The following is a 16,846-nucleotide window of genomic DNA, read 5'->3' on the forward strand; positions in this document are numbered from 1 at the left end:
TTGTTTCTGTTTCTTCATTTATTGTGTCGTAGCCTATTTTATTCGGCCAAGCCCTAACTGCAATAACGCAAAATCAAACAAATTACTTTCAAAACACCCGTAACAAACGAAGACGTGACAGTTTTTCTTTTTGTTTAAAATTTAAGATACTAAACAATAATTTAAGATAAATTAGAATGAAAATTCTTATTCCAATATAATTGAAAAATGGTCACTACAAACTACGTCACGTCATGGACGTACTTTTTGAAGAAAATTGAGTTTCGATTGTTAGTATTTTATTCGACAATTTTAGTTTTGTTATGTAGTGGATTGTTGTTATTAAAAATTTTGTTAGCGAATTAAGTTCATTCAATTAATTTTAATATTTCAGATAATTCTAATTAGCCTTGTCAATAAATAGCACCCGTTAGCAAAATATTATTTGAGTAAATAATAAATAACAGAAAAAGAAAATAATATTTTTTTCACTAGAACTGCACTATGCTAAATCCTTTTTACGTTTTTAACCACTATATGGCTGTTGAGTCGCTTTACTGTCCTCACGCTTGAAAGAAAGATCTGTTCTTTACCTTCTCTAACAACAAATCATATTGTTTGAAATTATGGAGCACCCGTAGGTGTAAACAAAATGTCACGTAGAAATGCGAGTGAGTTGGGAGCTGGGTGTTTGCTACCGTCATAAACAAATCTAAATTACGACCGTTTCAGTGGCTAATGTTTACGGAAGAGCTTTCGTTCCAACTGCACAAAAATCGCCGCCATTTACTATGTTATCCCGAACGAAAGCGTTTTTATAACACTCATTAAAGATTCACATGTTTTATCACGATTACAATATAACAATTTACTCCTCTCCAGTGGACTATAGGCTGCAATCACGTTTATCTGTTAAATTGCACCTGCTCCAGGTCATAACTAATTTATTGGACAATAAAGTATTTAACTAAAATTATACCAACATGGCACAGAAGCTTTGCATTGAATACAGCTCTCACTTCTTCGTTGAAATTACAAAATCCTTCATGTTACTGTCACTGAAATTTATGATACACTGGCTATTTCATTTTGTAAATTGTTTTAGTCCTTCATTATCAGCCTCATAACGAATCCTTAATTATCCCTAAAAGGATAATATCGTATAAAAGTGCCCCAGTATTGGCAGTTAAATCCCATGTTCGTGAAGTCCCAATGCCCTATCGTCATATTAATATACCCATCTATGGTATTATCAAAGGGACTAAAACGGGGAACACGACCAGTATTTTGGGCACCCTAGCTCCATTTCCTCTATTTAACATATACTTAGACCTTAATTAGCGCTTTGTATGTTTATAAATAAACTAATTCATTATTTCTTGTTTCAGGTACATAATTTGAGTTGTAAATAACCATCAAGCATGTAACTCTAAGTCTTAATGCAGTATGTTTGATGTCGATGAATGGAACTCCGTTAGAGATCAAGCGTTCGAAAGTCTCAATGTAACCCTTGCATCCCAGCCAACCGAAGACGACATTTACTCAACGCTCGCCCGTAATTCATCATGGCAGTATTACGATACAAGTGTGTGCACATCTGGTTCTTCAGAAGATACTCTATCTGTATTATTTCATGTTTGTGTATATTTTCTCTACTGCGCTGTGTTCGTGGTATCGCTCGTAGGGAACGGACTGGTATGTTTCGTGGTGCATAAAACACCACGTATGAAAACTGTGACAAACTATTTTATAGTGAATTTGGCGGTGGGGGACATCCTCATGACATTGTTTTGCGTGCCATTCTCGTTTGTTTCAATGCTGGTGCTGCGACACTGGCCATTCGGTGGCGTCATGTGCAAGGTGGTGAACTATTCGCAGGCTGTATCTGTGATGGTATCGGCGTTCACGATGTTCGCTATCTCCATCGACCGGTATATGGCGATCATGCGTCCGCTCAAGCCCCGACTCAGCAGGACAGCGGCTAAACTCGTTGTGGCGGTCGTATGGACATGCGCACTCGCCACTGCCGCCCCCATAGCTTTTGTCTCTAGAACACAAAAACCGTCTGAGTGGCATAAGTTTTGTGAGTTGTGAGTATCTGATCTATTAGCATTAGGCGAAAAACATACATACATAGGGCGCACTATAAGTTTCCGGAACTGGCCACTTACATAAACCATATTTAAAAAGTAATTACAAAATTTTAAAATGTAACTCTTTGGCTGTAGAATACAGTTTGTTTCATCTGACTGTCACTTGTTTTTACATTTTGGCGTCATCTTAGAAATTGGTTGTCTACATCACCATGGATTTAACTCGAGAAAATGTTCGTAGTATGATTCTACGACTTTATGTGTAATTTAACAGCTCAGTGGAGCTTCGCTCGGCTTCAAACTGCTTTTGGTGATGAAGCACCATGCAAGTGAACAACAAAAACATCGATGCTGTGCGCTGTATGATCAACTCTGACAGGTATGTGACATATCATGAGATTCGGGCATCTTTAGGCATAGGCATGAGTCAAATACAATTAATACTACACAGACGTTTAGGTGTCAAAAAGCTGTGCTCTCGGTGGATCCCACATTATTTGACTGAAGCTCAATAAAACGGACGGCGTCACTTGGTGCAATGCCATGCTTACCAGATTCAATGAAGGGGCGTCAAATTTGGTGTAGGACATAGTAATAGGTGATAAAACATGGATTTTTAGTTACGATCCCAGAACACAGCAGCAATCGAGAGTATGGGTCTTTCGAGATGAACCGAAACCAACCAAAGTGGCGCGCGTGGAAAATCCCTCTAAGCGGATGTTTGTTTCTTTTTTTAATAAAACTGGCCACGTGGCTACTGTTGCTTTGAATAATCATTTACCGGGAATAGTGATTGGTACACGACCATTTGTTTGTCGAAAGTTATTGATAAACTCCGTAAAAATAACCGTAAACGCCATATCATCTTGCACCACGATAATGCCAGTTTTCACACGGCCAGACAGACAAATGAATTTTTGAATGTGAACAACGTTGACTTTATGAGCCATCACTCGTACAGTCTCGACCAGACACCTTTTTTTTCAACGATTTTCATGACCTGAAGAGGCTGTCGAAGAGTATGAAAAATATATTTCAGAGATTGTCACGGAGGAGTGGCATAAATATTTTCAAAATTAGTTCATTCATATGAAAAAGCGCATTAACGCTAACGGGGAATGTTTTAAGAAACAATAAATTAATTTCTGACCATTTACAGTATTTTTTTCTTATTCATTCCGGAAACTTGTAGTGCGCCACACGTACAGGCCTGTGTACCTACAGAGTATTTTTATTTGCGATGATATGTTTGTATCACACAAGATCTCTTTACATTGAGGGTGATCTCTTCCTATGCGTGGGTACGTGCAAACGTGATCTTCTGCTCAAACATACAAGCAGAATAAGTATGTGTGCAGGGTTACACACATACTTATTCTGCTTTTCTAAAGCATTATTCTCAATATTTTTGTAAAACATTGCAAAATGCATTCGCAAGAAAAGAAAACTTACTACATGCATGTATTTAATTAATTCCTGTATTTTTGTCTTTTGTGTTACCAAGTAACGTGGTGTTCAGCGACATGTCTGTCCATAGCAGTTACAGCGCCATTCAAAGCTTTAAATCACAAAGATCTGTGGGACACTGTTGCTTTGACACTTAAGTTGACCAGTCCCATATGTCCCATGTCTTTCACCAGTACCCTTTCTCTTCAAAATCGAAATGCAGTAATGTTCATATTACTACTTTGTGGCAGAAATAGGCATGGTGGCAGTACTTCGTTGGACGAACTCATTCACAATAAATAATCACGAGAGAAATAAATGTAGGCCATACAAATATTTCTCTCAGTTTGGAATCGAACCCAGACCCTCTGCGTGGCAGTCCAACATGGGAACCGTTCGGCCACTGAGGCAGTCAAACAAGGAGCTCTACTGCATCTTCTTCTTGGCGTTTATATTTGTGAGGACCAATAATTAGCTACTGACACAGCAATATCAGTGACGTACAAGCCCTCGCATGTGCAGGTGTATGGACAGCCATCTGTCCTACCCGGCGTGTTTTCTATTGCTATTAATATATATATCATGTATGTATGAAGTTAGAAAGTGTATAATGTATATTTAGAAATATCATGCAACATCATTCCGATACGTCGGATTAAATGTTATACGTACGGTAAACTTAAAATGTCAAACTACACGCTCTATTTACAGAGAGGTTTGTCTCGAACACTGGGAGCACAGAAAACAGAGCGAGCAGTACTCAATGGCGTTGCTAGCGTTGCAATTCGGGTTGCCACTGTGTGCACTTGTCTGCACCTACGCACGCATCGCGCACGCTGTGTGGGGCGGACGTCCACCCGGCGAAGCACAATCTGCACGCGACACTAGAATAAGGCGCTCTAAAAGAAAAGTTTGTATGCCTACCTACCTTCGAAATATTCCCTTGACGTTGACTCCGTGAACCTTCTAAAAATAGTAAAAATATTTTTTTAGGTTCTGTATATTCTACCTAACGCTTAAAAATGAAAGTTAACTCGAGAAAATGGACATGAAATTATATGTGAACTTGCTTTACGTTACCTTATAAATAACATATAAATTTAGAAAAATATTTATATTAACTCTTATTACGGATAACGCATCCAAGTTTAAAAGATTTCTAAACTACCTCAACTCGAATTCAATTTTTTCCTAATACTAATACGGTTCATTTTGCTTGGGTCAAGCGGCAGGGATACTGTTTTTATTTCAGAATTCCATTCTGAAAGCCATTTGAAAAATGTATATTGTATAGTAGGTATACGTGTTCTATTTAATTCAGTTGATGTAATGATATAATTAAATATACCTTTGAAATTAAATTCCCTTACGACGACATTAACAGTTGGTGCATCAAGTACGTACATTTTTGTGGATACCTATCATGTGTGCTTTGGCTGTACTATGTAATTTAAAAACCAAAATACATATAATTTTTGGTACATTTTGTAATGTATAACATTTTGTTCGCAGATGATTAAGATGATGGTGGCAGTGGTGATAGTATTCACAGTGTGCTGGCTGCCACTCAACGTATTTATTGCAAGTACTTTTGATAAGACGCATTACCTTTTGCAACCCTCGTCAAATTAACGTGATTGATGACGGCCAATCTTACCATTATATTTTTATTTATTCGTGGTACCATTACATTTAAGTACGTAATGACGTACATTGCAATTAATGAATTGCAACTAATGTCGACTGGCCTTTGAGTTCGTATAGTTTACTATCAGTTTACTATTTAATTCCAAAATGTATGGAACTTACGCAAAACTCAATTTTATAGTGTATTCTTCTAAATGTTACTTGGAATTTCCTTCCGGTTCATGGTCTCCATTCAAGAACCTTTCTGCCACAACGGCCGCCAGTTTTACGAGCTATGTGCCCTGCCCATTGCCACTTCAACTTGCTAATCCTTCGAGCTATGTCGGTGACTTCCGTTCTTCTACGGATCTCCTCATTTCTGATTCGATCACGTAAAGAAATGCGGAGCATTGCTCGCTCCATAGCTCGTTGAGTGACTTTGAACGTTTTATGAGGCCCATAGTAAGTGACCACGTCTCAGAGCCGTAGGTCATCCCTGGCAATACACACTGCTCGCAGATCTGCGTCAACGCGCAGTTTAATCTGTAATCTTTAATGTATATGTAGCCGAGATCCTTCCTTGACAAGAATGGTTAATAATACAGAACTCATTCAGGACGCTGCAGTTATACTGTCTATTCGGTTTTTGTTTACTCAAATAAAAAGACACCGAAGATATTGAATACATCCCTTTTTACGAACCAATCGATAAATGGATAATTATAATAATAATAACTCTTTATTGCACAAAGAAAAGATACATGAAACACAAGTTATAAAGGACATATACAAAGGTGAGCTTATCTCTAGAAGAGACCTTTTCAAGCCAACCCTAGCCTAGGTGAAAAATGAAGTCTGCGGGACTAATTATTGTACAATAAAATTAAAATTTAATTTTATTTATAACTTCATTACAAAGATTTAAGAAAACATGAAGATAAATTTTGTCGATTTTCAATAACAAATATAAATTTATCGACGTCGAGATCTATTGTAGAAAACTGAACATGTCCTTAAGCTTAAAAACCTGCGCGGTTCGCGTGTCAGTTTGTTCGACGGCGCGTGTTTTCCATACAAACCAAGGTACTTCAGTACAACGTTAAAAAACGCAGCTCCGCGCTCCGTCGCGAGGCCGCCGGCCGGTGCAGTGTGATAATTGCCAGTTCATAGTAACAAAATATTGCGATAAATTGACACGAATTTTTAAAATTTTTGTAATGATGTGTGGAAAAACTGAATAATTTTTTTGTTTGTCATGCAGTTTTTGTGGTCGTTGCATGAGGACGATGAAAGCTGGGGAGCGTGGCCTGGTATGCCGTACGTATGGTTCGCAAGTCATTGGCTGGCCATGTCGCACTCCTGCTACAACCCTATCATCTACTGCTACATGAACGCGAGATATCGCCGCGGATTCAAAATGGTACAGTGGTCCAAATACGCAGACATACGTAATTGTCACATCTATGTCCCAGTGAGGTTCCTTACTATCAAACTATTTAAATATTTGTAACCCCCGGGTCATCTGTACGCCAAAGTGACTTCTACCAGGATACGCTAGCGATAATACATTCCCACGTTAGGGCGCGTTCCTATTATGTCGTAATGTTTTATTTATCGTCTGACGACTGTCGTTCTAGTTCTACTACAGTTTGTAGTCGCAACGTCAAGAAAGTCGTGAACGACAGTGAATCGTGTTGTTCTATGTGTGAACAACTTCATTTAAATATACAAGCCACGACATTTTAAACTACACGACTTTCTGTCGTCACGACATAACGGGAACGCGCCCTCACTACGAACGTTGGAGAGTATCGTTTTTACTAATGACGTATACAGCTTCATAGCATCAGTGATTGGTCCCAATTGCCACGCTATTTTACACAAACTATAATTTTAAATCATCTCAATATCAGGGTTTTGCACGTTTGGTATTAGGTATGCTCTTCAATGGCGAGTCGGTGACACGTCTATGGCGTAGTGTATTAATATTATACAATATATATTTAATTTGAAGACTAAATTGCTGTTTATTTAATAAAAATTAAGATGATGATAAGACGTGGATATTAATTTCCATGGTAATTAAGTAAGGCAACATCGATCGCTAGTAATTGGATGAATGAATATGCCATCACTGTCATTCCACTGAGATTCAACTGCCACTGCAACTAGATTTTAACAGAATAGCAAATATTATCATAATTTGATTGCAATGTAATCTCATTGGAGTCTCAACGTAATTAAAATGATGTACTTGATTATATAAAATGTACAAGTGGTGAATTGATCCACTGATTGTGATGAATTCCGGTTATAAGTTATTGTTAGTTTACGAATATAAAAACACCAAAATATCCCGAAACAAAGCAATTTATAGCCATACAGAGCGTAATTTCTGTTTTTTGTTCCAATATACGTGCAGGCATAGTTTCAATAGACTCGAATCGTCTGTGAATTAAATGTCAACGAAGCAGTCACGCGAGTAAAACTTAGAAGTCGTGACAAAGTTTGTAATTTACCGTTTTTGTTTGAGTTACTTTTGCTTTGCTCAATAGAGATTCAACTAACCTGTTAAGGTGAAAGTTAAGATAAACCACAAGAATGTTTACATCTGTGTTTGTTGTAATTACACACCACAAATATGGACAATTTAAAACATCTGATGTCTCTTAACTGCCATGAAAATTACCACAAGTTTTCTCTTAACAATACTATCTAGATATATATAATATTATTCTGGTAACAAAAGTGTCTAATTATTTTCTTAATTGTCTTCAATTGGTATTCTGTGAGATAAATAATTTCAGAATGTTCGGTATTCTGCTTGTGTTATCCAATCTACAATGATATCGAACGCGAGAGCGTACTTACTGACTGGATCGAAACTGGCTGTGTAGTGCCGTCGGTACTGATATTGGCAGTTAATGTGAGTACCGACAAGCTCCAAAAACCAAATCGAAACTGACACTGGCCCAAGCCTAAAGGCCAGCGGGTCAAATAAAGCACATAAGTAAAAAAGTGCTTAATTTATTTAATATATAAGTAATTATATATTTTTGTATTGTTTATAATGTTGTAACGTGAAGAGAATGATAAATTTGGAAAAGATGCCACCTGAATTTAAGAGTGGTTACACACGGTGGCTTTTAGCAGCGAACAAACACGCGTTCACGAAAGGCGCGATTGTATCGTTGCAATCGCCTATAAATCCTAAGTGTAGCGGTACAATCGCGCGTTTTTATCGATGCCGTCGCGCGTTTGCATCGCTGCTTAAAATCGCGCGTCTATGTGTAAAGGTAGACGATTAGCGACTGCATCGCGTTTGTATCGCTCCTAAAAATCGCCGTATGCAACCACTCTAAGTTACAAATTAATGAAGTAGCAAATGAATTTGACTTATGAGCTTCACTCGGTAGACGTGTTAATTTGAATGTTGGTTTTTGACTTTATGTGGCTTAGTCCGTCGACCCTAGATGTATGTATGGCCGCCATATCGTAATTAAGGATACATGAATAAGGAAATAATCATAAATTTACATAAAATTATCTAATTTCTCATTAAATCTTCAGTTCCATTTACTTTGTATGTTGCTGATCACTTTCGACCGAAACTTTGTAACGAACAAGGCTGCTATCTTATGTGCTACTCAAAGACTCACGGCCGCGCCGGCGTCGTGAAGGAGAGAACGCTTACGTACTTTGATATCATTGTAGACAAAATAGCACAGGCAAAAAATAACTATAGCGCCACAAATACAGTCCATTCATAACCCCGTGCCTCGGCTTCTTTACGCCACACAGAATGTCATATGTATAACGTTTTTAAATTAATTAAGTAGGCAAGTACTTATATTCAGGTCTATGTTTATATACGCAATGCCTTGTGTTGTGAGCTTTATTGGAATACTGTGTATGTAGCACTTATAGTATCTTAAATAAACCGACACATTCCACAAATCCGTTTTACGTTGAAGATGAACTATAAGAATTTTATACGTACGACCGTTTTTAGATATATAAGAAGATACGGGTCTCTTCCGAGGGTAGGGTTAGCAGTGGTTTTAATAGAATAATGTGGAAATTGTCCAATACGCCGGATGCGTGTTGGGGATTTTAAACGTCCTCGTAGAGTTGTGTGAACCTTCCAAATGCAAATTTAATCGCGATGTTTTCCGGTACCGGTAAGCCTATCGTATATGATTCGAAAATTTCATGATGCAGGTCAAACGTGAGGTGAAACGTGATAATATTAGGTCTATACATTTTGTTTATTTAATTATCTACATATAACATACAAATCTAGATCTATGAATTGAAAAATTAGGACCATACACATGGAATGTACAAACTTTTCAGAAAATCAACATTAACGTAAAAATAAATTTTATCTGACTGTTCGTAGTACTATTCCTTATAATGCCACTTCACATGGCTATTTGTATTTGCGTATTTGATGTATTTGGCAAACAATCGCCACATCGTCGGAGATAGTGCAAATTCGCGTATTTAGTATTGGTAAAAGGCGCGTATCTGCATTATTTTGAGATTTAACGTTTACACGTTTTTTCTTTGTTATTTTAATGTTTCTTTGTTATTTCAATGGTAACGATTTTCCTTTTTGCACAGTAAGCATTAATTTATGTTGTTTGCAGACTGATATCCCTAAATCAAGCTAATTTGGTTACCACGACATTAACGCGGTTTTGACTTGGTCTCTAAATGACTGAAATGGAAACTCAAAATCCGATGCTAGTTACGCGTAATTGCACTATCTCCGACAATATGCATGTGCGGCAAAGTAAGTATTTGCCTTGTTTGCCTATTCGACAAATACAGCAAACACTAAACGTTCGGTTTCTCAACGCACATCAAAGGAGCCAAAACCGTCCACGCTATGTCGTCGTATTCGTCATATTCATTGTTTTAACTACTTATTTGGCTCCATGTGTAGACAGTCATATTTGTCAGTGTCTGCATGTTTGTATGTACATCTAATGTTTTTCCAGTGTGAAGTGCCGCCATTACAATAAAAAAATATATCCGTACTCGCCTCCTGGGAACTTACTATGAGTTTTTAGGGAACTAGCCAGATGCCATGCAGTTCAGTTTGCGTGGTAAATCTGTATTGTTTAAATTCGTATCACGACCTGACATGAAACAACGTTGAGTGGGAATTGCATGGCAAGATGATGAGTTATAAATATACCACCACTACTGTTTTGTAAGGCAGCTTCTCCGACGAAGAACAAGTGAGCAACTTTAGAGTTTGTTCTTTGAAAAGAAATATTTGTTCACTTTTCTATCGCAGATAGAAAAACCCAAGAAAATCACCGTCATAAATTTTCCTAACTCGAGTAAACAGAAACTGATTTTTTTATAACGCGAACCTTTTGTATAAAGTTTTTGTTCCATGATTGTTTCTTAACTTCGCAACTGGTAAAATTTTCATTTGACTAGAGATCTTATTATATAAATGTATACATTTATCATTTTTAAGGGTTATAATGCTGCAAATTATTCGATTGCTAATTTTAGGATGCAAAACAATAATGAAGTCTAGACGTCTTATTTAGCTACTAACATAGACAAGTACTAGTTATTTGTATAAACTCTATAGAGTGTTTTGCCTCTTAACAAAAGGTCAATAAAAAGTCTTCAGGATGCATGCCTTATGAAAATAATCACACTAGAAACAAGACAGATTCTATACTTATTGTTAAAGGTAGTAAACACGAGCTTTTTCTTGACTAAAATGCTTTAAAGTCCAATAAAACTAGTTCCAAGTTTTAGAGCCTAATTGCAAGAAGTGTTTTTGTGTTTTGTAAACAGGCACTGTGTTGCTTGCTCCGAATTCATGCGGGGACTCGATCTCCATTGTTTCGTCGGTCCACTAGCATGGGCGAAGGAGTGCCTATGTCTGGTAAGATTATTAGATTATGAGATATACATAGATACATAAGTAAAGACTGACAAGTTCATTTGGAATGCTGAAATAGTAGTGCTAGTATCGATGAAAACAATGAAACAATCATCATAGGTAGCAAAAATTTTCGTTCTTTGGGACAGGCTGAGGCACCTAATCAACTGAAAAAACGCCGTTTTGGAAACCGTACTATAGATAGTAGTAAAGTTTTTCGTCCTTCGGGACAGGTTATAACGTCTAATTGGCCATACTGCCAGGTCTTACATTGTAATTTTACAGGTAATTTTTGTTCAATAGTGTATTTTCTGACATTTTTTCGTAATTTTTCTTCAGTAGTTAGATTAATTTTCTGACATTTTTTCGCATGAAATCGTTATATCTTTATGGTAGCCATTTTGAAACTCTATCATTCTGTGTAAATAGTATGAGATTTTTTTTAATTTGCACAACAAGCTAGAGGTACAAAATTTTGTCAGCCATTATATAGGTAAGCTGTTTTGTGTATGGCTAGCAGTATTTTAATTTGCCTACAGTAGAAATGGAAGTTGCTAATACCATTTTAAAAATTGTCCAGAGAAATAACCCAGAATTCAAAGATTGCTATTGCTCCTGGGGAAATTAAAAATGTTTAAAGTGAACATCGTAGATGCAAAATAATGAAAAAAACGGAGTGTGAAATCATCGAAAATTTTATATGAATAAAAATACTCGTATAATGAAACTTCTTAATACGACAGTTCTATTATTAAATCCAACAACTTTTTGGGAATTAACAATTTTTTTTCTCTTTCACCATACGAATCGATAGAACGGCTGATGTAGGTTAGTATGAGGAGTATATTCGTATGAATTTTTCGGATATCCTAAAAACAATTCTACATTCAGAATAGCTTGTTGTAATATGTTCGTAGATAATATTGAAGTGTATTTCAGTGTTTAGCATAAAATAAACAATTAAATGTACATTTTCAAATGTATTAAAATGTTTTGCACATTTTGATCAAAGCTGTCACTATCCTTGAATATTATTTACGATTACACAGGACACCTGTGTATATGTTATGTTCTTCAGCAATTCTGGCACAAACCCACGGTCTTTTATAAATAACTTTCCTAACTAAGTAACCATTACTTACCTTTATCAAAGAAAAGTTACCAGTTATTATAAAAGGCGGAGTGGCTGGTTAAATCCTTCTCGATTATTCTCAGTCACTGAAACCCTTTTCTTTTTTGACACATTCCATTGCCCTTAGATATTATTGTAATTCTATTCTTGCCGTAGTGACTCTGTTACTATCCATAATCGAGGTTGTAAGGGTTCTGTTAGGGATATCATTGTTATTATAATAACATAGGTACAAAAAAACATATTTCATAACGATACAAAGCATTATGGATATGTACATTGGGAACTACATTAAATTGAGCTTATATTCCTATTAAATTTGGATGCTAAAGTATTTGAAAGGATACTTATAAAAGCAATAAGAACTGGAAAAAGAAATGAATTGGAATGAAAAATTCGGAGCACATGGGAGAACTAGTGTAGCATATGGAAATAAAAAAGGTCGACGTTAAAAGGGTCCGTGATATTATTTAGGGTTTTCCTCATGATATTACCGGAACTCGATCATTTTGAGGAAAAAAGTTTACAACCCTCCATAAGTAGTAAAAGTATATTAAACATTTCTCACAAGCGATATGTAATAATTGTTTAATAATTGAATGAATGATTGAATTGATATTTACGTAATAATCGATATAGCTCGAGTCAATTTCTGATCGACCGGTCATGATAGAATGTTTAAAAAAAGAAATAGGTGTCTTCGGTAATCTATTGTACTCTCCGTGTCATAACTATCGCATTGTCGCATTTGCATTTTGGTAACTTTCGAGATTAAGGTTGGAACCTAAAGGATTTTTATCATCTAAAACAAGTCTATTAAGTACTCTGATTTTACTTAACAACAAGACTGAAACTAAATAAGATATTAAAAAACCGATTGTAGATTTCTTTTCGCCGGTTTCAGATATGTTAATAACTCAATTTGGCTAAAAATATCGATTACGTTAGTTATGATAAGGAGGTTAGTATTTCCACAATGACGTGGAGTTTCAAAATGGGTACCGTAAGCGCCCAGTTACACGAGGCGAAAGTTGGCGCGCGGCCACCGCGCAGCGACCCTCCCGGCTACCACGCCTGCATGTAAATTAATGGTGACTCTGAATTCTATATACTAAGCAACAAGATTTAAATTCCTCAAAAAAAATTCCTTAAAATTTAAATGAATAATACAACAGCGCGTCTGCTGCCCGGCTGCCGCGTAGACCAAATTCAAGCCAGACTCGTCCGCGTGCCCGGGACGCTCATTTAAGTTAAAACGTAAAAACTAAACGAATAGAGTGTTTTTTGCCCATGACAGTTAGACGCACCCGATCGCTGCGCGGCGGCAACGCGCATTCCGCTCGTCGACCGCGAGGCGGCCGCGCTTGATAAATGCTCCCTAAACATAAAACGATTTCCTGCGATAAAATGTCGCGCGATTAAATGATTAAAGAAAAATTTTAATCCGAGATCTGACAGTATGGTTAATTCGATGCCTTAACCTGTCTCTGTGTAAAAATTGTACTACCTACTACTATTTCCACATTTCAAATTTAATTAACAAAAAACTTGTGACTTATTCTGTAATGTTTTAAATCACAAATAAGAGTATTAAACGTATTGAAAAGTATGTTTTGGGAATATTAGGAATCTACATAAAATGACGTTTAAACTCTAGTATACAGATGCCATGATTTGTTTGTTTATGGTGAAATATGAAGGGAAGTTTTCACAAGATATGAAAGCCTGCTTGTTTGTCTTTTAAAGAAATAATCCTTAGTTATATCTTCATGTATATTATTGAAAGAAGTTTCTTTATTCCACCTTTATTGCTCGTGATGTCCTTTAGCATCGCGCATGAGTAATTCCTCCTTTTGACTAAAGTAAATGAAAGTGTATTTGTGTCTATTATGTGCATGATTGAATGCCTTTTTGTTAGTATCTAAACAAGAAAATACATAGACTATTTTCTTTCATTATATTCATTATTTTATTTGTCTAAACTGCCTCTGTGGCTGAACGGTTACCATGCCGGACTGCCACGCAGAGGTCCCAGGTTCGATTCCCGGCCTGGGAGAAATATTTGTATGACCTACATTTATTTCTCTCGTGAATTTGGGTGTAAATTGTGCTTATCTATATGTGTGTCCATGGCACCCGCGACGCAGGGTTTCCCTAGTGCGGGGCTGTGTTGAGTGTGTGTTATTATTATTATTATTGTATTTATTTTAAACTCTCGCCTCTCCCAAGGCCTAAAAGATTCATTTTGAATTTTTAAATGGGAGAGGCGGTATTTCCCGGCAATGGCACAGTCGGCCGGGGTCAGGGACTCAGGTCCAAGAATCGGCGAACAATACGTGCCGTATCGAGCAGGACCGTCTTCTGCATTTGTGCTGGTTATTTATTATTATTATTAATATTTGTGAAATACACAAATATACAAGGTTATTGTATAAAACTAACAACCTCGCAGGACTATTATGTATTACTAACGTTGTAAGCGATAAATTTTTTCTATGACTTTTTACAAAAAGAAGGATGGCAAAAGCTGACCCAATAATTATAAAATCAACGAAGAGCCGTTCATCGACTTTGCTTGTATAATTTTACGTTTTGAGTTATTCCTATTTATCTGTATAGTATTGTATATTTTTAGAAGCGGGAATAAAGAAATTGTAAAACAATGTATTTTATAATAAATGCAATAACACAACGCAATTGATTCGGCTCGAGCATAGACTATGTATCGTTCTTGTAAACACGTTTCATTTTAAGCATGATTGAGTATTAACCTAACTAAAGCATTGGTTATTTTATAGTACACACATAAAACATTACAGCTATAAAATCACTAATCAAATAATGAATTAAACAGTAATGACATAAACTAAAATATAAAACACAATATTTAAATAGAGATTTAACTAGAGGCCTCTTGCTAGTGTGAATGTCTTATTGAGATTGAGAACAGTGTGACCATTTATGGTACATTCCGCCATTTGGGCAGATTTAATTTTTGTTCATTTTCATTGCGGCAGAACATGTTAACGTTTTATTAAATGTGGCAGAATTTGGCAGATTGGAGAATATTCAACAAGTTCTTTATTATTTTTGAGAACAAACTGAAACCTTGTAGTTTTTTGCTACTACGAACAAACATCTGAAGCGAAATACAGGACAATGTTATGAACATAACCTATATCAACTTTACAACCCCTCCTCCTACAGGCTGTATGCAATTAGCTTTTTTAATGCTATGATAATGAATCACAAGTATTGATAGGTCTCTTTAATGCACGTCGTCAAAAACACTGGGTCACAAAATTCACGGGATGTCGCCATGCTTCTTTACCAAAAATAATCTTTTACGTTTTAGTTGTACTACCTAACACTTTTTAGTTCTGTATTTGGTAGTAAATTGTATAACAGCGCCTCCTACGTGCCGTTATTCGAACAATAATTTTGGTGGTGGGTGTTTTATATTACGGCACAGAGTTATCACCGTTCAAATATTTTTATTTTTGTACGAAAGTAAAATCTGATGAATTAATAAGTCATGGAAGAAAAGTTGTTGTTTGTGATGTTAGAAATATAGTCTTGCGGGGTTATTACAAATAACCATGTATATGAGAATATAATAATTGTAATGTGCCAGATAACGGCAATTGCTGCCTCAAACTACGGAATTCCCTGTAGGTACTATGGAGTACCAGAGCAACGGAATTCACTCTGGAGCACTTTCCAGAACACCCAAACCAGAACCAATTTAGAAAAGTTCATTTCCCAAGTTGGTCCTACCAGGAATTCCTTATACAGCGTCCTCAGTATAAATTCGTTGTGTCACTGCGGTTGTCAAAATAAGTAATTTGCTAATTTTATTTTATGGAGAACCAAATTATGTACTTAGATTGTTTTTGTGCAGAAATGATTGGCATGAACGGAATTCAACGTCGTGGCACGAACAGCAGCTATGTGAGCCGGCTACATCGAATACCTACATGTTCAACAGCGTCATATTCGTCTATACGACGCGGGCGTGCTACACGCGCAACGACACCTGCGCCTCCTGTACGCGCGCTTTCAGTACGCCCACGCTTCAGCTGAACTTGTCTCTGATTGGAAGTTTATTTATTTATTTTATTTATTTAACTATTTATTGTACAGGAAAATACAAATCACATTTGGTAAAACGGAAAACGCAAACAAAAGGTACTGCTTATTTCTATAAGAAACTTCTTCCTGCAGACCAAAATTGTCTAAACTAAACCTAACCTTTACGCTTCTCAAGTTCTGAGTAAAGTTGTGGCCGCGTGAGATTTCTACCTTTGGAATAATACTTAACTCATCCAAAGTTCTTATTGTTTAGTGTGTATTCCAGTTGTCTGAAATTCTTCCATTTGTATTTTTTTAGTGTTAATTAGAGTTCCAACGAATATTCGCTTACTAATCGGTATTCGGCTTGTTCTTTGCGATTCGGCTAAATACCGAATACCTAAAAACATGAAGAAGAATTTAGAAAAAACAGAATAAACTGTCATGTAACTTTTATTAATGCTGAATATACGTGGTGAGTTCACGAAAACGCAATTTTTCGCTTCTTTGTCTAAAAGATAAAAAATATGACACTAGTTACCAAGCCGTAAGGCCCGGATATAGCTGACGATGTATATAGGT

At 36.4% G+C, this 16,846-nt stretch overlaps 1 protein-coding gene across 1 annotated transcript in view; it reads left to right on the forward strand.

Moving 5' to 3' along the window:
• Positions 1-1,425: 1,425 nt before the first annotated feature.
• Positions 1,426-16,846, forward strand: part of LOC113231884 (RYamide receptor-like) — a 60,012-nt gene continuing 44,591 nt past the window's right edge. Inside the window, exons 1-5 of the mRNA XM_026466425.1 lie at positions 1,426-2,069; positions 4,230-4,428; positions 5,031-5,090; positions 6,406-6,564; positions 10,974-11,064. Of these exons, the coding sequence (XP_026322210.1) occupies positions 1,426-2,069; positions 4,230-4,428; positions 5,031-5,090; positions 6,406-6,564; positions 10,974-11,064 (1,153 nt within the window). The remainder of the gene's footprint in view (positions 2,070-4,229; positions 4,429-5,030; positions 5,091-6,405; positions 6,565-10,973; positions 11,065-16,846) is intronic.

Source organism: Hyposmocoma kahamanoa, unplaced genomic scaffold (genome assembly GCF_003589595.1).
Source record: "Hyposmocoma kahamanoa isolate Upper Pololo Valley unplaced genomic scaffold, ASM358959v1 66, whole genome shotgun sequence".
Classification (NCBI taxonomy): domain Eukaryota; kingdom Metazoa; phylum Arthropoda; class Insecta; order Lepidoptera; family Cosmopterigidae; genus Hyposmocoma; species Hyposmocoma kahamanoa.